At 44.5% G+C, this 21,786-nt stretch overlaps 1 protein-coding gene across 2 annotated transcripts in view; it reads right to left on the bottom strand.

Annotated features, from left to right (window-relative positions):
• Positions 1-21,269, bottom strand: part of STUM (stum, mechanosensory transduction mediator homolog) — a 43,101-nt gene extending 21,832 nt beyond the window's left edge. For both annotated transcript variants that reach the window (XM_061350502.1, XM_061350501.1), the window contains exon 1: positions 20,988-21,269. In XM_061350502.1, the coding sequence (XP_061206486.1) occupies positions 20,988-21,165 (178 nt within the window). In that variant the 5' untranslated portion in view covers positions 21,166-21,269. The remainder of the gene's footprint in view (positions 1-20,987) is intronic.
• Between the last annotated feature and the right edge of the window lie 517 nt (positions 21,270-21,786).

Genomic DNA, 21,786 nt, shown 5'->3' with positions numbered 1-21,786 from the left:
GTCCTAGCTTCACAGCTACTTGCTAAATAACCTTTAAGTGGTGACTTTCTTCTTGCAGTGCCAGATTAACATTATTAAGGTGCTAGCACCACTAATTTCAAGTCTTTTTTTCCCCTATTTAGCTAGTCTTGTCCCATGAAATTTAGTATCTTTCACGAACCTAACACGATGGGGCTATATCCCTTCTGTTCAGTGCTACTGTAAGTCAGATAGTGGCCAGGTCTTGCTTTTAAAGGATAGTTTTCACAAAAGCATTATTCTTCCTTAGATGAAAAGTAAAGCACTTTATCTACTCAACCCTCTGCAAAGCTGCTGTTTTACTCATGTACATGACATCTGAAATATTTAGGAGATGATGCTTTACACTCAAAGTTTGCCTTTGGTACCTCCAGGTGATTCAGACAGAAAACAAACAATCTCATTTCACGATAGTTTACCTAATGGAGAATACAAAGATGTCCTATCCTATCCAGCAAAAGCACAGAGGATGCCAATGACCCACACAGATCTGGGCTGTAACAAACCCATACTCTGGTGAGGAAGATGGGAGCTATAATTGTAGAGGTGAAGCATATAGCCAGAATGAGCTTCTACACATTGCCTGCTGTCTACAATCTTGCTCCTATGAGGAAGATGGGGAGATCTAGAGTCTTGTAGAGCCTTTCTGGCTCCCCGTGGAAAGGCCTCAGACAGACCAACAAAAGCAGTGGAGAAATGAGCTGTTGGCAGCAGAGAAATGAGCTGTGGTACCTTATGCCTGACATCACCCCAGTGCAGGCTCCACAAATAGAACAGGCTGGAGTGACCCATGATCTTACAGATTCTGTGAATACGAGCACCAGCCAAGACAAATGAATTCAGCCCAGATATCATCGTTTCTAAAAGGAAAATTTCTTATTAGGTGGAGAAAACGGAGATTATGGAGGTTACTGCACTACAGCAGGCACCTACAATATTGTGGACAAGAATATGAGCAGCCTGCTGTCGTATAACCCACTTGGAGGAAGGACTAGATGACCTCCAGAAGCCTCTTATCTCTTCCAGCCTCAGCTGTTCTATGGCGTTTCAGTAACTTTAACTACTCTATACAAGGCTTAGCTAATCTTTCTCAGTTTCTCTTCCCAGAACCATGTCCTCCTGCCACTACACAACTTGAACACAGGGCTCTTCATGATTTTTCAATCTGATTTTTGAAGAGCTATTCTGGTTCTTAAGAGCTCAGGTGCAACTACTCTCATAGCAATCAGTACACCCAAGCAGAAAGCATGTCCGAGTTGCTGATCATGCCAAAACAGGTGAACTTCATGTCAACAACCCCCCATTTGACCCTGCCCCTCTGAGTGCATGCATACTCATCTCAAACAGCACAGCCAGCCTCTGATGGGAGATGCGTTTGTACTAAGGGGAAATGGTGCCTTATATAAAGTGTGGGCTTTCTTTAAAGGCAGAAGAAATACTGACTTGGGTAAAAATCATTATTTCTGCAGGGTCGAGTCCTCTTTTGGCTGAAATCAAAGCTAAAGCAAACAGCACAGCTTAGTTGAGCAGGTCAGAAAAATAGATGAATATTGGGTCATGTTCAGGAGCCAGGTAAATGCTTCTTGGCCAGCTGTGTCCAGCAAGGTCCAGCTTCTGCAGAGCCAAGTAAATGTGCTTGTGAGATTTTTACACGTGGTCTTTGCATCTGAATGCTCCCTGCACACCATGTCTCTAGGAGTTCCTGCATTCCCAATTGTCAGGAAATAGACCCTGATTTACACTTATTTCTATTACAGGACAGATCTCCCCTTTACTGAGTGAGTTCCAATATCTAGCTACTGGTGAGCATTAGATAAAAAGGCATATGCATTTGTTTCTAGATATCACAAAGAACCAAGCTCCCAACATCACAATATAGCATGCAATTATTTTGAGTGAAATATGAAAAGTAATACCCCTATTATACAGTGAGTCAAGGACACCATTCTTCAGAGGTTACAGAAGATTTCTATGGAGTGAGATGCACCAGGGAAAGTGTTATACAATGAGAAACTGGAAATTATCAGTTTCATCCTGCCTGTGGTTCTTTTATATAATTCCCATGTTGAATAAGTTACAATCAGGTTAGGGATAATGGTTAAATGATTCAACTCTTCTATGCAAGGCTGCTGGAAGCCCTTCTCTAAATGCTAAAGGGTTCACCTGAGTTCTTAACCAGTTTTCTATGGTGTTCTCTAAATAGGGCTGGTTTCTGGGGAGGGCACCAAGCATGTCGTGAAAAGGGAATTTGTATTTGCTATTTGCATGCCAGCCAGGACCTCAATGTGGTAGGCAATGTATGAACCCCAGAAGAGTCTCCCTGTCCCAAATAGCTCATCCTGCCGTTCTTGAATATTCCCAAGGCTACTCCTGCCCCATCTTCTCCTGCACTGGTATCATCTACTCTCTTAAAAGCTTGTGGGTCTCTGGGGTGGCTCAGAAAGCTCCATAACCTCCAGGCCACCAAGGACTGCCACTTGCACCTTGTGAGAGGCTCCTTTGGTTCAGGACTGTGGGGCAAGCAGCAGAGAAGGCAGAGGAATACATCTCCTTGGAAAGATGGAGTGGGCACAGAAGGAAAACCCTTCTTGAAAGGGCAGGCACAGCTAAAGGCCCATCCATCTAACCTTTATTTATCACTCTTGTTGTTCTTTTCCTTCTGCCAAAACCCACGTCTATATTGGGCCCGGATTAATCTCTGTCATAAATCCACTGACTGCTACAGAGTTACACTGGGGATTAATTTGGCTCATCAGGTCTAACCTGATCTTGGCAGCAATTCATTCTTGAATAGCAGTAACAGTGGTGAATGGTCTATGCCTGCTGCTCAGTGCGAGCCTGAATCAAATTAAAACGTGAACTTGAACAGGGCCAACATGACTTGCATGGATACATATTTAAGGAGAGGTAGGAATTGCAGGAAATTGATCCTACATGCATGCTTGCACTTTCCTAACCTGTTAGCAAGTCTGTGCTGTGTAAGGAACAGGTTCTGCTCCATAAAGCTGCCGGTGTTGCTGCTCTCCTTGCTCCCCATGTGAGCAGGACCACAGTGCTTGGTCATGCTGAGAGGCTCTCCAGGCTTGCTGTGTGCCTGAAAGCGGTATAGCTGGGAGACTAGTTATCCAGCTCCTGTAACCCCATGGCTTCTCATATCTAACTGAGGTTTAAGCTCGTTTCTGGATTCAGTGTATCACTGTTTGCTTGTGACACATATTCACTGTGATGTGAATTCAGTTTATGCGACTGCACAGCTGAAATGAAGGTGAGATTTACACTTTACCCCACTACAGAAACAGGCTTCTTGCAAGTCTCCTACTTCGGCAGAGTTGTGTCAGTCCTGCAGCTGCATTTGTCTCCAGCTAACCCTAACCACCTTCCTCCCTCCTCTGTCCTGCAGATGTTGCAACATCACCTCGATTTTCTTCTCTTTTGCAAATGAGCCTTCAGTCCCCTCTGCAGACCTTATTCACAATGGTTTCAGCAAAGAGCCTGTGTGAGCACTGGGACCTCTGCTCCACCTGCAGTATTTCTCTCTCCTATCATGTCCTCAGTATCTCTCACCCTGCTTTACATCTTTCTCTTCCTATTTCAGAAGCACAGACTGAGCTTCTGCAACTCCCTTCCCCCTGTTTTCTGTTCTCTCCATACCGTGCTTTCTTCAAACTCCATCCACACACGAGCCTTCATGTGCCATCTCTATTTCTATACCAGTGACTCAACTCCTGCGTATCTTCAGGACACTTTTCCCATGTCCTGCCTAGTCCTTCTGTTATTTCTGCTTGAACATCCTTTTGTCTTAGCAAAGACGGCAAAGTCAAACTCCAAACACACTATGCAAGTAGTGAATGTTTCTCACTGACACCACCAACCACCTTCTCATCAATCAGGCTCGCAAGTGAAGAGGAGGAGAAATACATACTGAATTCCTCCCTCTCCTTTTCCCATGCATTCTGGTCACCTCAAATATTTTTTCCTTTTCTCTTTCAAATCAACAAGTTCAATGTTCTTCTTTCCTTACATTCACTTCAATCACTGTAGCCTATTCTCCAGCCAGAGTTTCCCTTGGCACACCATATCAAATGCTCTCTATTCCAAGACTTCTGGAACTGATGAGTATCAGTTCCTGTTGCCTATATACGCCCTGCAACTCAACCTCCACACCTTGAGTTGGGGATCTGTTGTAGTTCCTGGCACGTGGTAACTTGTTGCAGCAACTTGCATCGTTAAATGTCCCCATCCATGTTAAGAATTTATAAAGGTTAGATCAGTTAAATCACTGCTGCATGACTTTACTCTTTTGAGGCTAATTAATAGGTCAAATACCTCTTACACACATAGGTATCTGCAGTTCTAACCACCAAATGACATAAGGCTATGCTTTCACCTGCCCATAGTAAGCAGTGGCAGAGACACAGCTATTCACTAGCATAAACTGTGGTGAGTTCATGCTTCCCCCACTTAAAGCATGGGGTACTGTGTGCTCTCTGAAATGAGCTCCTATTTGAACACCTATATACTGCTATACCACAATGTTCTCTGCCTGCTTAGGAGTTCCTTACTCTTCTATGCTAATTCCTATAGGCGCCTGAAGTTTATTTCCACAGTTATTACAGCTTCCTACGCTTAAACATCAAATAATCCCACATTTCTAGCTAAAATAATTAATTTTTCTTTCATTTTACTCATAAAAATTGAGCAATTTTCTTCCCTCACATTTTACAAAATAAGATTCCTAGTACAGTATTGTACAAAAGCAACAATCTGACACATTAGCGCTATCCTGCCATCTTTTATTGTGCCTGCAATGGGAAAAAAATCAGCATGTATTTTTAGCTGACTGCTACACAGAACAATCTGATAGCAGAAGTCTGTTATTGTCACTTAAAGGAACATTTGTTGAACCAGATGCAATCATGAAAAATTACCTTAAATTTTACAGTTAGTGTTTTCTAGAGAAAAATGTCTATTCCATCCAAAATCCAAAGATGTCAACGCACTAGGGCCACATCACAAAGCAGCTGCATCTTACTGCTTTCCTCGGCATTGGATTGGAACAGGACCACTAACACTGACATATCAAAGCCATCCGCAGCAAACTACATGTCTCTATCTCAGATTAAAGCGATTAGGACAGTGTGGAAGTGCCTACTGTAGGATCTGAAGTCTGTAATGATCATTCTGTGCTCTAAAACTGGAACCACTGTCCTGTGGCGACTCCTTGCAAGGAAAGATGATGGCAAGGAGAAGGGAAGTTTAGGCTCAAGATCCATGGATCACCCTGCTCTTTGTGCAAAGAGCCTCAAAACCAACCTGTTCCTGCAGAGGTAGAATGAGTATTGTTGCTTAAGCTCCCCCATAACTCTTCCTCTGCTCTTGGGGGGACTGGACTAACATGAGCTGCCATCAGGATTGTGTTCAGTCTTCTGGCTGAATGATGCCTTGCACAAAGCCCACCATGCCTTACCTGAGAGGTGGTGTGGTTGGCAGCAGGATGCTTCAAGCCAGTGCATATGCTAGTAGCTATGAGTCATGTGGAACTTGCTCTTCTATTTGCCTGTCTGACAGAAGGTAAGACCAGATTTGGGGTGGGATGAGAATGGGAAGAGGATTGGAAGAAGCAAAGACAGTGTGATCAACTCTCATTGCTCCTGACTGAACTAACACTGATCACAATACACAGAGAAGAAAGGTCAAAGGCTACTACAAAAGAGGGATGCAATTACAACTTCTAGGGTAGAAGTCCTTAAGGAAGAAAGGAGCAATAGGAGAAGGTGCTGGAGCATTTACTGACACATTGGTTGGCTGTACAAAGCAGAACCTGTCTGGTGCTGTGGAAGAGTTTAGTCTCATCATTGCTAGCCTAGTGGCAAATCATATAAGACAGGCATGGTCTGTACCATGCATGGTATCCACGTGAAACATCACATTTTAGATCTGGGATTAAGGCGATACAGGGCTATTGGAAAAGTGCTTTTTATGTTCCAGTTAGTGAAGATTTAACAGCTGAGCCAAACTGCTCAGCAGGGAGAGAACATGAGCATAGTTCTTATCCTTCTCAAACATCTGGCCCAAAACTATTTATAACCCTTCAATATTTCTTCTACATATGCAAATAATTCTGCATATATTTTTCTCTTCTGTTTTGAACATACTGACACTTCTCTCCTAACGTCCATACTAACCAACAGCAGCCCTTCAGTTCTCTCCATCTTAGCATTCCGTAAGTCACTGCAGTCAACTCTGTTCATTAAAGGTCTTCCTCTGAAACATCTAGTACTGGATACAGCATGAGCTGCAACAGAGCAAGGACTTTGTCCTGCAGGACTTCCATACCCTCAGTGTAGACTGCAGCTGTGTTGTTATGGATACGCAAGGAAGATGGGACCTAAACTATGGTTTATGGTACCTCTGTAATACCAATGCACATAACTTGATACCTCTGTCATTATTCCATGCAGAGAAAGAGCAGTAAAGACAAGTTTTTTGTTCTAATCACTACAGTTGATCAAAATTACCTTGGTTGTTGCCTGAAGGCTTTGCAGTGCTGATGAAATGCTCCTGCAACAGCAGGAAGACATCTAAATTTGATGTTTCTAGCTCCTTTCATACTGCCTTTCTTGAGGGTATCTTTTTCCAACATGACAGTGTTTGTATGGCTCAGATGAGCCCTGTTGCTAAGAAACAAGTCCCAGCTGTGCCTTAAAAACTCTGCCTTTAAACATACAACTCGAGGAAGTATTTTTCTTTTCATTACACTGTATTGTGGGGTTTTATTAAGATTTCTTTTAAATCAGATCTGACTCTTGGGGCTACATTTATATCGCAACCTTCTGGGGTAGGAACCATTCTTCTGCTGTCTGTACAGTGCCACGGTCACCTACACAACTGTATAAATAATGTATTTTAAAATGGTACATTTTAAGGTCACAGGCCCCATTTTGCACACAACTGTGGCATAAACAAGCAGGAACACAGTGAAACCTACTTACTGCAAGTATCTGTTAATACCAAACTACAAGGCACAGTACAAATCGGTGTTCTTTCAAATGGCAACTCTAGGGTGCATCTGTGCTTGTTTGGCTTTGGGGTCTTTTGCCATGTACTAACTAAAACATGCTGAAGTTCCCTTCGTACAAGACAGTGTATAGCTTTCAGAGGCATAAAGCAGATCATAGGATCCCATGAGGGAGTAACCAGCACATCTGAACTACAGGCTGCCTTGTTTGTCCTACTTATTCATCGCTTTTTCACTAATGCACGGCATAGACACCACCTTGCTTCCAGTTGAACACAAAGGGCAAGAGTGATGGAGGCAGTTCATTAAAAACCGTTTCCTTGGGAGAGATTAATGGAAGCTAAAGTATGGCTGTGGGATTTGAGGGACTGAACTGTAACACATCCATGTAGATTCTCTTGCTGGTTCTGCCACTAACTTCCTGGACAATCTGCAGCAGGTCATTTCCTCTGACTTCCCCATTCAGACTGTAAGCACCCTAAATGTGTGACATAACTCTTCCTTCACGTTTCTGTACTGTAATAGAACCTACCCTGCTGAAGTACCTACTTGGCACTTGTCACATCAGTAAACAGCAGACTTCTCAGGAAAGTCTTAAGTCACGGTCACTGAAATAAGGTCTCGTGTCATTTATGTATCATTCCTTTCCCAAACCATGCTAAAGAACATTTACTAGTGTGTGAAGTGTCATAAATACTTAAAACCACCTCATTTGTAAAGGAGAAAGCAGAGTAAGTTTTGTGATGCAACAGCCTCAGATTTGGTTGCTGGCTGATTTGGGAAGTCCAACTTGGTACTGCAACGTAGGAAGAGTCTTCCCTGGTTTTAAGTGCAATGTAAGAGCTCAGTTCTTCAGTTCTTTACAGTCATAACAGGAACAAGCTCAAGGGGCTAGCTAAATGTTAGAAGAATTAAAAATCCTAGAGGCTCGACATCACTCGGCTGCACATTGTGGATTCTCAGTTCTGGTAAGTGGGTTTAGCTTGAAATGGGAAGGTTTTGTACCTGTTTTGCACTGGTTCAAATGACTGTTGCTCCAAGCAATGTGACCTGGAGTCCACAGAGCAACTAGAAAGGGGACATCCTCTCTGTCCATCTCTGCCTTGGCATACAGACTAAATAAGCACTGAAAGAACATCTAGTGCATTGTAAGCACCGATCTGAGATCAGAACATATAAACACACGTGCCAGATTTTCAGTTGTACCATGTATACCATATTTAGCTAATACACAGAAAAAAAAGATCTTGTATTCATTGTCAGCTTTGAGTCTTTTACTAACATTCAACAGCACAAAGAGAGAGATCCTACTTTTAACTGTTTATTGAATCTACCATCCAAAGTGGGAATACTGAGGCTTAACTCTGATGGAAATGAGAATTTGCCTGTTGGCACCCTTGTGTGTAAGGAGTTATTTGGATCAAGACACAGAATGGCTGATGGCTGAACACAAGAGTCCTCCCAGTTCTTCTATTCATGCTCATGGCTTGGTCCAAGCTCTGCTTTGCACTTGTGCAGCTATGTACACCTCTGCCACATGAGTGCGAATGAATGTGGGCCTTCTGTGGCAGTACACAATGTAAGGGACTAGTTCTCGAGGCACAAAAACCAGGTCACTGGGTACAGCTGACCAATGTAAGCAAGATGAAAGCTGGATCACCTCAGGGAGTCAGCTTCAAAGGAGGATCCATTTGAATGTTGTTTCTGTGGGATGTGTGGGAGGAGCAGAGGGCTGAGTGAAATAAGTACTCAAATGCAAGTCAATGTATAAAACTACCTTGTGGATTTTAAAAGAGAAAACAAAACATTTCTGTATTCGCAATTGCCAATGATTGTAGCTTCTGTGCTCTTTTCTCTTTTAGATGACACAAGGAACCATCCCACCAGCCCTCTGTAGCCACGATAGAATTTCAGTAGGAGGAAAAAAAACCTCATGATGCTGAGTCTTAAATATTAGGGTTATTTAAAAAATAGTATTACTCTGCTCTCATGAGACTCCAGTTGCAGCACTGTGTGCAGTTCTGGCATCCTCAATGTGAGAAGGGCACAGAGCTGTTGGAGCAAGTCCAGGGAAGGCCATGAGGATGATGAGGGGACTGGAGCACCTCCCATATGAAGACAGGCTGAGAAAGTTGGGGCTGTTCAGCCTGGAGAAGAGCAGGCTGCGTGGAGACCTCATAGCAGCCTTCCAGTATCTGAAGGGGGCCTATAGGGATGCTGGGGATGGACTCTTCATTAGGGACTGTAGTGGTAGGACAAGGGGTAAGGGATTTGAACTAAAACAGGGAAAGTTCAGGTTGGATATAAGGAAGAAGTTCTTTACTGTGTGGGTGATGAGGTGCTGGAACAGGTTGCTCAAAGAAGTGGTAAATGCTCCATCCCTGGACAGAGCTTTGGGTGGCATGGTTTAATGTGAGGTGTCCCTGCCCATGGCAGTGGGTTGGAACTGGATGATCTTAAGGTCCTGTCCAACCCAAATCATTCTATGACTCATGATTTGTTTTCTAAACCCCCTGCTAAGCTTTCTCTGTTATTGATCAGTTTGCCAGGTGCAGAGCTAAAGAAAAGAGGCACATAGCAAAAACATTATCCTGGTAATACAGACAGGAAGATAGGGCAATGCTTTCACAATTAAATAGATCAAGGAAGATAATTTAATGGCCAACCCACAGAATCTGCACTAACTCAAACATCTAACTACACTAAAACCAATGTAGCTACTCCTTTCAACAGGTTACTCAATAACCACTCTGGTGCAAATGGGTTTGGAAACAAGTCTGATTTGTTGCAGTCGTTTCACAAAGACAAAAGGAAGGTGTGGAGATGATCCCTCTGCTAGAAAGGATTATTGTTCTTGTTGCACCTCACACATCTCCATTTTCACACACTTTCTCACAGGCCTGAATCTCCTGTGAACCCCTCCCACCACGAAACCAACTCCACAGTGGGTTGGAGGACAGTGAGTTTTATGTCCTTACAACTCTTTCGTATATGTAGATCCAAGGAGGTCCAGCCATATTTTTAGCTAGAATTTAGTCTTCAGGTTCTTGGAAGTAATTTTCAGTAGAAAGGCAACTGAAAACTTCCTGACTCCAAAACCATATTTACAAGGAGACATGGAAAAATAGTCTTTTAATTTACAGGAAATACAAATATATAAACCTCGATCCAAGAGCTTATTTTATCTTACTACGTAGAATCGAGTCTTGACCATTGTCCGTGAAAGACGCCTGACTGCATGAACCTCTCTGCATACTGATTCCTATGGTATCAAGTTGCCATCTCTTCCCAGCACAGCATAGAAAATACAATGTTGGATATTCACGCACACAAAAAATCATGTTTATGGAAATCAAATTGTCATGGCAACAGGGGAGGTCTTGCAAGTATTATAAAAATAGCAAATTAACAAAACCATTTATGAAATCTAAAATCCATTCTTTTATGAATGCCTTTGTTAAACATACAACAAATGGTTATCTACCTACATAAGGAAGAAATTATTTAAACCCAAGATGCCACCTCACCATCTGGGTATGTGTAATAGAGGAAGACATACAACTAAATACATGTTCTAAACTTAAAACAGCAAAACTGCTGGACAGTGTTATACTAATGTATCACTGGGCTTATTTTGTTTCAGGTAAAATATTTTTGTATAAATATTATGATTCATACTTTCTAAAATGACTCAGCTTTTTAACACAGTAAACTCCTAACAATGGCTCATTATAATCTAGTTTATTAAATCTTCGTTAACATCTCAGTTCTTGAAGGGTTTACCTAAATATGTACAAACACTCTATGAAAACAACGTTCTCATTTTGAAGGAGTTTATTTTTTTTCCAACACAATCTCAGGGTTAATTTGACCATCCAGGTTTTGCATCCTTTACAAACTTGCTTGTGTATACCAGACAAAATCACTGCCCACAGACTCAGGGCACTTTTAAGTGTTGTGTAAATATTCATCAGTGCTTGTGGCAAACTAAGAGCTCAGCCTTGATAAATGGCAAGAGGGTGAGATGATGGATAATTGGTTGTGATATGTTTAAATTCATGTCCACAAAGATGGCAGTCTTGGTGCCCCATGCAGGTCCTTGTATAAGCATTGCTACTGAAGTTAGACATGTGGTACAGGTTGAGCCCCTGTGGTGAACACGATTATGTCTCAAGAGTTCCTCTTTTGGTTGTACTCACTCTTCCCTCTAGCAAGATTTGACCATGAATATCCCTTGGGTATGCAACAGAGATTTAGATTGGATATAAGGAGGAAATTCTTTCCTGTTAGGGTGGTGAGGCACTGGAATAGGTTGCCCAGGGAAGCTGCGAATGCTCCATCCCTGGCAGTGTTCAAGGCCAGGTTGGACAGAGCCTTGGGTGACATGGTTTAGTGTGAGGTGTCCCTGCCCATGGCAGGGGGGTTGGAACTTGATGATCTTAAGGTCCTTTCCAACCCTAACTATTCTATTATTCTATGCTTATACTGGAACTTCTAAGTTAGTGTATTAGCAATCAGCTTTCATCAACCATCTCATTTATATTTACTAGTCTGGATATTTCACAATCATATGCTCAAAGACGTAAGTGTGCACGGGTTGGTCTAGTCTGGCAGAGTCGTAAATCCGTTAGCAACGTATCTGCTTCTATTTTAAAGCTCAGTATAATATTGCCGTCATTATTGCTCAGTATAACTGTGCTGAAAAATCATTACTCGGGTTCTCCGAAACTTTCTCTCCCCCTCCATTTGCCTCCCTTTTCTTGAGACAGGATCATATCTTCAAATCCTGGTCCAAAGCCACGAGAGTTCATTTTTCTCTCTTCTTAAAAGCAAAGACTCTCATGTAATCAAGAGCCCCAGGGGACAGGGTTCTAAGGAAACACCAAATGTTGTTGGAGTCAGGCCTGCGTTGCTAGACCTCTTGAGGGGCTATCAAGTAGAAATTGCTTGGCCTGTAACTCCCTTGGAATGCAAAAACTGAGCTTTGAACTGTCTTTATTACAAGGACTTTAAAATAAGGAGGAAGGAGGGTGGGAGCAGCTTCTAACTCCGTCTAAAGTGCTAAGATAGAGAAAAAACAGCCTGTGGAAATGAGTATTTTAAATCAAATATTCTGTTCTGTCTACTTATTTTTTCCGTGACTCTACACCTAATGAAACCTAGTAAATTTATAGCATTTGGGAATCAACAAGTGAAATATAGATAGGTAGAACTGCATGTGATTTTTTCTCAGGCTTTTACAATATTTTCCTTTGGAGCTCCTAGTTAACACAAATGCTCAAAAAACCTGGGAAGAGGAAGAAGGATTGACTCCTTCACTTAATGACAAATTCCCCATCTTCAGCAGAATTAGGGAAACCCAGGGTTTACATTCCTTGAATCCCTAAAGCAAGCTCACCGACACAAACTTCTCTTTCTCATGTTGTGTCCTGCATCTGGCTTGTATTCAATGATGTCTAAGGTTAATGTGTGATGCAGCTCTGTGCTGCGGAACACACCAGCTTCCTTAAGTGCACATCACACCACAAGTGCTCTAGCTCACAGAGCAGCATCTGAAAGGCAAACGAGCTCTAACTGCAGTTTCAAGCAAGATGCTGGGCTGTGAACTGCAATAGCTGCAGCAGAGGTGAGCATTCCCTTCTCTTTCCCTTGCTGCCGGAGCAGTAACTTCCAGCAGAACTTGTGTAAGGCACAGATAATGTTTTTAATTGCCACTAAGGTTTGCCAGAACCTTCATGCTAAAAACATCCCAAGCACTGGACTTAGGTATAACACTCTAAACTGGTTCACCTTCTCTCAGATATGGGCTGGAAGGATGTCCTGTGAGGGGGAACTGAGGATCCTGGGTTTGTCTAGCTTGGAGAAAGGGAAGCTGAGGGGTGACCTCATTGTTCTCTACAGCTTCTTGAGGAGGGGAAGTGGAGAGAGGGAGGTGCTGAGCTCTGCTCCTTGGTATTCAGTAATAGGACATGTGGGAATGGTTCAAAGCTGCACCAGGGGAGGTTTAGAGTGGGCATGAGGAAACATTTCTTTACCAAGAGGGTCATCAAACACTGGAACAGGCTTCCTAGAGAGGTGGTCGATGCCCCAAGCCTTTCAGTGTTCAAGAGGCATTTGGACAATGCCCCGAACATGCTTTTGGTCAGCTCTGAAGTGGACAGGCAGTTGCACTAGGCAATCATTATAGGCACCTTCCAACTGAACTATTCTATCCTGTTCTACCTCTATAGGCTAGCATCTTTGCACAGTGCTACAACCAAGCCTATATACATCCACTGTAGTGCTGCAACTGTGTGACTTTTGAAGTTGCAAAGTTCTAAAATGAAGACAAGTCCAAAGACAACAGAATGTTACATGACAGATTGATATTAATATCTCACAGAAAGTAAGAACAGAAGAAAGCTCTTGTCCTTCTTTCTTTTCCAGGTTACCTCTGAATCAGAGTTTTCATAAATCAATTGCGCATTCCAGTCCCTTTTTCAAACTTAGGGACTAATTTAGAATCCCTTCAGTATCCAATCACTCCTTTCTCCACAGAATACAAAATTATACACAGTCTAAAATCCACCCTTGTCCTTTGTGCCAGCTGCTATGGCTGTGTTTGTGTTCATGGGATTTGATGAGTAAGGAAGAGCCTGAGGAACCTCGTTTCTGCTTCCTGCTCCTCCCTTGACCATCCTGAACACATCCACTGCAGAGCAGAGATAAAGTTTGGTGCCTGCGAACTGCTGCAGGCAATTGTGCTTCATCACTCTGTACACCTCTGACACCCACTGATTCACAGCACAACAATTCAGCCTAGCCTGCAATCCAGACCAGCCAAAATGCACCCATCTCCTCATTCAGGTTACTTTCATCTTCAAATCCTTTCACTCCTTTTCTCTCTTGCTGCAAGAAGTGTCAGTGTTTTGGCATTCTCACCAATTATCAGTGAATGGCCTTTTCTCCTTCTGGGCTTGATTCTCTATTTTTCTCCACATCACACTCTTCTTCTGGAACAGCATTCCAGACTCCTTAAAATTCAGTTGGTTTACTTGGCCATTTAACAGCTCATCTCTCCTGCCTGCTCCCACCTTCACTCTAAATCTTCAAGTACATTTGTCCAAATTGCATTAAATGACGAACAGGACTGCAGGATGCTGAGCAAACTCCATCTCCTTACATATTCGTTAAGTAATGAATACCTCCACAGAACTGCTTTGATGACAAGCAGTGAACAAAACCCAGTGAAAAATGTCACTGGCCATTTCTTTTGTCTTCTATTTTGATGGAAACAGAAGGCATGAGGGAGGGAAGAGAAACTTGTTTGCATTTAAGTTGGTGTGGCAGCAATGGAAAAGCAGCAGCACTAGGTTGGTGCACAGCTTGACAGTGAAATGAACCAAAAAGTCATTGTAAATGTAAGTAGAGCTCAACAGCTGACTTCTACAAACTAAGAATGAAGAGCAAATACTGACCAAAGGACATAAACAGTACTAAATATTTCAACTGTGAGAGAAACTGCAGTCAAGAATGAGCTATGGGAGAATGATGGCTGGTACATGTGTGACTATTACGGCTAAGTTGGATAAAGTCAAGGAAGGGATTCAGTGTAAATCATAGGAAAGGGAACAAGAATAAGACTGTATTGAGTATTCAGGCAAATATGAGCTAATAAAATAGAGCCACAAAGCAGAAAGCAGCTTTTTTTCCTAAAACACATCAGGGCATGATGCCATTGGACACTGGATTAAAACCGAAGGACCGTGCCAGACCCCTCAGCAGAGATAAAACCTACTTGTTTTTCTGCTGATCACATACAAAGCTGGAGTTGTCGCAACCAAGGAGCTACAAACGTGAAATAATTTGGCATTTATTCTGATCACAAATCATCTGAAAACCCCTTCTGATCTTTTTCAAGCTTGTTTGTCATTTTAGATGGTCCAGACACTTCATGGCACAAAAATATTTCAGACTACCCTGTGCTGGCAAGACTGTCGAGTGCCTGTTCAATCTGATCAGCCAAGTAAGTTATATAAGACATTTAGATTTGTCACTTAAATCTTTGTTTTAGGGAAAAGAATAAATCAATGGATTTCTCCATGCTGACAAGAACAGAACCTGCAGGAGCAGAAACCTGCAGATTCAGTGCTTCTTGTGCCCAGCTTTACCTCACCATAAGGAACATCTACAGCACAGCTGATACCACTGCCAGCGATGGAGCAGTAACCAGGATGCAGGTATTCTATCACAGGTTGCCTTGCACAAACCGATGAAGAAATTACCACAAAGAACTTTTTGATCCTGTCAAGATCAAAACCCAACAGTGAAGCCTACCCATAGTAAGTTTGCTTTGTTTAATTATGCTTTCATGAACAAATAGCTTGTTTCTGCAGACTACCAGCAGTCTCTACGTCACAGACCGAAAGGCAACGTTAGTTAGAGTTCCAGTAATAACGTTCACAAACACAGATTCATAAAAACACCTGAAAAACTTCTGTTTTCCACAAAGCAGCTTGTATATCACCCAGATTCATTGGTTTGCATGTCCATGGGAAAAACAAACATAAAAAGACCATAGCCAAAACAAGTTCAAGATTTTAATGCACAGATGCTGGAAAGCCCCTATTTCTTTTCTGCAATATTTGTCCTAGTGCAGATAAGAAAATGTGTTTTCTTCCCTTGAAAGCCTTTGTTTCAATAATGAAGGCGGTGGATGTTTGCTTGAGGCATCTATATTTACCACTCCAACAACAAAAATAAAATGGGTATTGGTAATTTTATGCAGCACTCATCCCAGCAACTTTCCTGGGTGTTGTGTTCTGCACTTCTATTCAGCTCTTTGGAGTGCTCACGCTGCTGAAGAGAGCCGTGGCTTCTAATGAGAGCCTTCTGCAGATGCTTGGCTTCTATAAATTGAGCATGTAAAGCTGTATTTACGTAGCTGAAGGTCTAGCCCTTGAGCTCTCTCGAGACTCAAGCAGAATTAACAGATGGCAGAAGACTCAGTATGGAGCTGACACACCCAGGAACAGGAGAGCTGTACAATGTGGAGAACAAAGTTTAGTGGGCTGGGAATCATCCCTTCTTTCTGTAGCTGTCTGTGAGAAGCTGTCACTCATGATCTCCTCCACGGGCTATTTCACGGCACATGGGTGGCTGCTCTCCTATAACATAATCTTACGTTACGTATTTCAATTACTCCCGGCATAAAAATAGCGTTAATTCAGGCTGTGCTCCAAAAGTCCACCCCCTTCCTGACAGGAGGGATTCGTCTTGGAGAATACCTCATACTTTGAGATAATTCCACTCGCTTCTCACATTTGCCTCAAGTTCTCGTTTCTTCGTTTCCCCCCTCCCACACACGTGATGTTGAGGGACGGAAAAACGGGTAGGAAGGAGGGCAAGATTCCCATGTATCAGCTCAGGGAATGACAAGGAGCCAGATCTTCTCCCACGCTGACTGGCACAAGGCAGCTCCAAGAGAACACAGTCTGCCAGCTAAAGGGCATGGCCAGCCCCTTCTCTCAGTTGCCATCTGCAGTACGTACCGGCTGGAGGTGCACACTGCTCAGTCCTGCGGGAACTGGGAAAGAGAGGATACACCACCATTTATCTGGTGGTGTCACCATCTTCCATTCTTGTCCCAGCATGATTTGACCCCAAGGCCTCAGAGCCTGCTCCAGAAGCTCTAAGCCGAACTAAAGGTGGCACAGGGTGCCTGTGGCAGAGCTGGAACGTTGGTAGCCAACAGCACAATGGGTGTTGCTACAGGACTCACTGACAACATCAGCTCCCCCTTCTCCCTTTTGTGCTAGCTGCTCCTTTTATGAACCTGAGCTAGGGACACCTTCATTACAGCTCAGCCCTGTAGCCCTATAGATGGGGAAGATCGCATCAGACCATGGAAAATCCTGATCCAGGACATCTCCAAGTGCATGGAAGCAATGTGTAAATCCAAGGCTGTTCTGCAAAACAGATTACAAGTAGACAGGCTAATCAAGCTTTTTTAGGTTGTATTTGGTCTGAATTTAAAGTTTTGGCAAGATGAAAGTTAACACATCCGCCGGGCATGAAAAATGCACCATGAGTCTTTTGTAACATACTATGCAAAAAGTAATTAAACCCCAGTTCACAACGCATCTTAAAACCTGCAGCTGTGGGATCCTGCATAGAACCCTGAAAATTAACCAACTGGAAAAAACCAAGTGACTATCAACAAAGAGAAAGCGTTACTCCTCCTGTCCAAATAGAGTACTACTGCAAAACACGAAGAGTGGAAAGGGAAAAGAAACTGAAGGTTTCAGACGCTCAGATTTCACCCTCACAGATGACTTCCATAACACAGGGAAGTTACTTCAACTGAAAAAAACAACCCAGAGGTTTTCAGATGCTGGGACTACCTGAGGATCTGGTAGCCTGCAACGGAGCACAAGCTCTGTTTGGATATCACTGTTTCAAGGTACTGGGCACTGATGAACACCTCAAACACACCATTCTCCAAGCAGTGGAATGCTTGGTGTATTTGGTGTTGCCAGTTTTCTTGTGTTTTCCAGTGGCTTCCGACCCTTCATTGCAATTGCACCGCCGAGTCTACACATGAATGAATGACAGCTACATACAAAGTAAAGGAGGAATGAATTCAGGGACTGAAAAACAGAACCTCCATTGCCATGTAAACACAGTCACACCCTCCACCTAAGCAGGCCAAATAAACAGCAAGCCTGTGAAACATCATTTTAACATGTTATAAATCTGGACTACAGGAATCGATGGGAATTTTGCCATTAACTTCCCTGGGAACAGACTCAACATCTTAGACATGAATACTTCACACCACTGCAAACAGTATTTGTTTTACAAGTGTTGCTCAGTTCATCGAGATGGCTGAAGTGTGACAATAACACAAGATCCCTTTTTACTCTGACTATTCCTGCCAGTAGATTCGTGTTCCTCCTGTTTGCCCTTAATGTGTGGGCTATGTGATATAGGACAGGATATGCCTGTGATTGTAAATGGCCATATTCTAGTCACTTCTAGTGTATATTATCTGGAAGTAAATTTTCTATCAAAATGCACATATTAGCAGCTTCATTAAGAGAATGGTTCATTTATGCACAGGCTGAGTGCTATGCTTCGCATACAGAGCTCAGGATGCATCTCCAAATGATGCTTTTCACCAGTCTGTGAGAACACCACATGGATTTGATTTGTAGTTTGTTTGTTTTGCTACTTTTGCAGCAGAAGATTGGGAGGAACAGTGGTGCTGACAGCCAGAAAGTACTGCTGAAATGGAAAACAAGCTTAAAAAAACACCTCTGCCTGTTAAAAAAAGAAAAGCCAACCCCAAAATAGGATTAAATCCATTTGAGCTGGTGCAGCGAGTTGGTGATAACACAACCAACGTGGCTGCAGAATCCAGATTCACCTCTCTAGCTTTCAAGCCAGCACAGATTGGGAGCCTTATACACTTGCCCTTGGAAAGGAAGCACAACCTTAGAAGAAGCAGTACTGTAGAAGAACTACCGTTCTCCTTCACCAATGTCTTCTATGCGATGGAAGGCACAACACTGGCTATGTCCAGCAGCCCTGCAGCAGCAGCCAGAGATAATCACACCTCAAGCCAATGGATGGCTTATGGAGTTTGATTCGGAGAAAACTCCAGGAACAAACTTGCCAACAAAGTTTTCAAGCTGACAAGCAGGTATTCTTTATTGCGGCGCCGGGAGACACGGGGGATAAATCCTCCTAACGTGTGTCCTCTAATTGCCCCACAAGCTGTCCTTTTATAGCCCCTGGGCATACATACATATTCATGAGGCTACATATGGATTACATCATTTTCCAGAGAGTTCCCCGCATGCGTACAGATTGTGGTGGTGGTCTCTGAGGGTCGTTACTTCTTCCAACGATCTTCATCACTTCTGGCAGCCTTTGAAGCACGCGCAGTAGATGCTCATACCAGTTTAATTGGTTCGTTAGCACCAGAGACATAATAATCCTCCTATCCTCCTACTTATCAGTTAGTTTACTGTAGCCCATCCTGGACACCTGCCATTCCCAGATACTCCTTATCCCTGTGTCCTGTTCTTCTAGACTGTTTTTCTTAAAACTAGGCCAACTATAACAATTTATCTTGTGAGAATTCTTAGTATGTTCTCTAGTTGTACTGTTTTTTTTTCTCTATGTATCCTGCACCTCAGTAATTTTCCATTGCTACTGTTACAAAGCCATCAAACTTAACATTACTTAAAACTTCTTATAAAAGTTTCTATATCCCATTTTGTGATTTTGTGCCCCTTTGTCTCAGTTCTACCCTCCTAGGATGAAGAAGAACACAGTGTGTTTTCTACCGCGCTGTGGAAAGCAGCACAGTTTGAAGATCATTCAAATGAGGAAAAGGACAGGGTAAGTCAGGTTTTCTCTTGTACATCTGCAGTGAAGATGTAGTGTCTTTGACGCCAACGGAAAACTACATTCACTTTGAAAGCTCTGGCTTTGAACACCTCTCTCTGAAGATGGTGGGAAATTAAGTGCTAAATAACAATAACCTAAAACCCCATGAAAGCACTCAACCAGAGAGTTTCTCTTTGATGCATCACTCCAGGTTCTGCAGGTGGCTGCGCACAAGGGCTGTGAAAACAACACACCTGAGCACGCAGCATTACCGCTGGGAGCACAATGCCATTCTTTCCACAAGAAAATTCGGAGCTATTTCAAACAGTGGAAGTTTCCCTCCGAAATACACCTGCAGGTTCAGAGCACACACACTGGAATAGCTGGCTTGTACACATTGCACACAGTTTACCACTCACTTAGGTGATATCTTAATCAGAAGAACTTAGAGAATTTCAGATTCGTTAAAGAATTAAGCCACCTGAAACACACCAAGCAGTTAAGTAGCTCTTTAAAAGCAGGGCAAGCTGGGAGAAACTCTCATACCACAGAGAAGGCATCTGCAGTGGCCAGAGTAGCAGAAAAGGCTGACAAGAAAGGACTGTGAGAGATTTAAGGTATGGATTAACGGGTTTTGGTTTGTTTAAACGTGATGGTTTTGCCTGCAGCTGGGATATCTGTGTTTAGTTCTCAGTTCCAAGTGCCTTTGTAACTGTTCAAAGTCTAGGCTCTGCTTGCAGTGAGTATTTCTGAACTAAAAAGCAGTAAAGTGAAATAGGGAAGGGATTAAAATTCTTCCCTGTGAGGGTGCTGAGGCACAGGGTGCCCAGAGAAGCTGTGGCTGCCCCATCCCTGGCAGTGTTCAAGGCCAGGTTGGACAGGGCTTGGAGTAACCTGGTCTGATGGAAGGTATCCCTGCCCGTGGCAGGGGGTTGGAACTGGATGAGCTTTGAGGTCCTTTTTAACCCAAACTGTTCTGTGATCACAGCCACAGCTCACGGATGCGTTCCATGAGTCACTCACTAGGGACTTCATATTGAGTGAATCCCCAGTTTCTCCCGACATCGGCTCCTTAGAGCAGTGCTACACGACCAACATTTTCCAAGGGTCTCCTGAGGGAACTCGGGCAGCTTGCCTTTGAGCGCCTTGGTCCCCGGACTAACATCACCGTTCGCAAGATCCATGACAGCCCGAAACCACACCATTCCCGGCTGGAGCGGACGGACGCACGGGTCTGAAGGCGCGGGGATGGGCGCTCAGACCCCGGGGCCTCAAGCCCCGCTCCCTGCCCGCTGCCCGGGAAGCCGTGCTACTGCGGCGGGGCGCTCCCAAGGAACACGACGGCTCTCCCGGGGACCCCGCCGCAAAACTTTCCTCCGGGGCGCAGGGACTCGCCGGCTCCTTCCCTTGTTCCCTCCCTCCCTCCCCGCGGCGCCGTCGTCGAGGAAAGTTGCCTGCGCATCGGGGTCTGGCCCCGGTGGGGAGAGCGCGTCCCGCCGACAGCAACCGCTCGCCCCATGGACCCCCCCCTCCGCCCCGCCGCCTGTCCCCAGTGCGGGGCTGCGGAGCTCCTTACCCAGCCCCGGCACGAAGGTGTTGAGGAAGAGGCAGATGACAGCCACGGGGAACGGCATGTAGGGGATGGCGGCGCGCAGGGGGCCCTTCTTCTCCCGGACCTGCACCACCACCCCGCTGGAGGGGGCCGCTCCCCGGCTGGGCTCCCCGCTCTCGCCGTCTTTGGGCAAGGGATCCATGGCCGGCGCGGTGCAGCCGAGGGTGCCGGTGCCCCGCCGGGCCACCAGCTGCCGCCAAGCGCGCTCCCGCCGCCGCCGCGCGGCCCCGCGCCGACCCCTCCCCTCCGCTCCGCTCCTCCCGCCCCTCACGGGCTGCCGTGCCCGCCACGCCGGCGCCGCTCCCTCCGCATCCCCGCGGCCCGTTATCCCCCATCACCCCAGCGGGGCTCCCGCCTCGGGTCGCTCAGCGGCTGCTCACCGGTTGGAAGTGTCGCTGCGCCGAGTGACTGAGGCGGTTTGGGCCGCGCTGCTTCCCCCCCATCGCCGTCTGTTAGGGGTATCCGGCCCCCCAAGCAGGCACCGAACTTGGCCAACTCGTCCGAAATCATCGGGTTCGAGCTTAAACAGGTAGACTTAGGTGGATATAAAGAAATTCTTCCCGGTGAGGGTGCTGAGGTGCTGGCACAGGGTACCCAGAGAAGCTGTGGCTGCCCCATCCCTGGCAGTGTTCAAGGCCAGGTTGGACACAGGGGCTTGGAGCATCCTGCTGTAGTGGAAGGTGTCCCTGAATGTGGCAGGGGGTGGAACTGAATGAGCTTTAAAGGTCCCTTCCAACCTAAATCATTCTATGAAAGCAGGCTG

The sequence above is a fragment of the Neopsephotus bourkii genome, unplaced genomic scaffold (assembly GCF_033783945.1).
Source record: "Neopsephotus bourkii isolate Nb327-2 ecotype Australia unplaced genomic scaffold, CSIRO-AGI_Nbou_v1 NB_518, whole genome shotgun sequence".
NCBI lineage: Eukaryota > Metazoa > Chordata > Aves > Psittaciformes > Psittacidae > Neopsephotus > Neopsephotus bourkii.
Note: the sequence above shows the minus strand (reverse complement) of the source record. Positions and strands in the feature narration are given on the sequence as shown.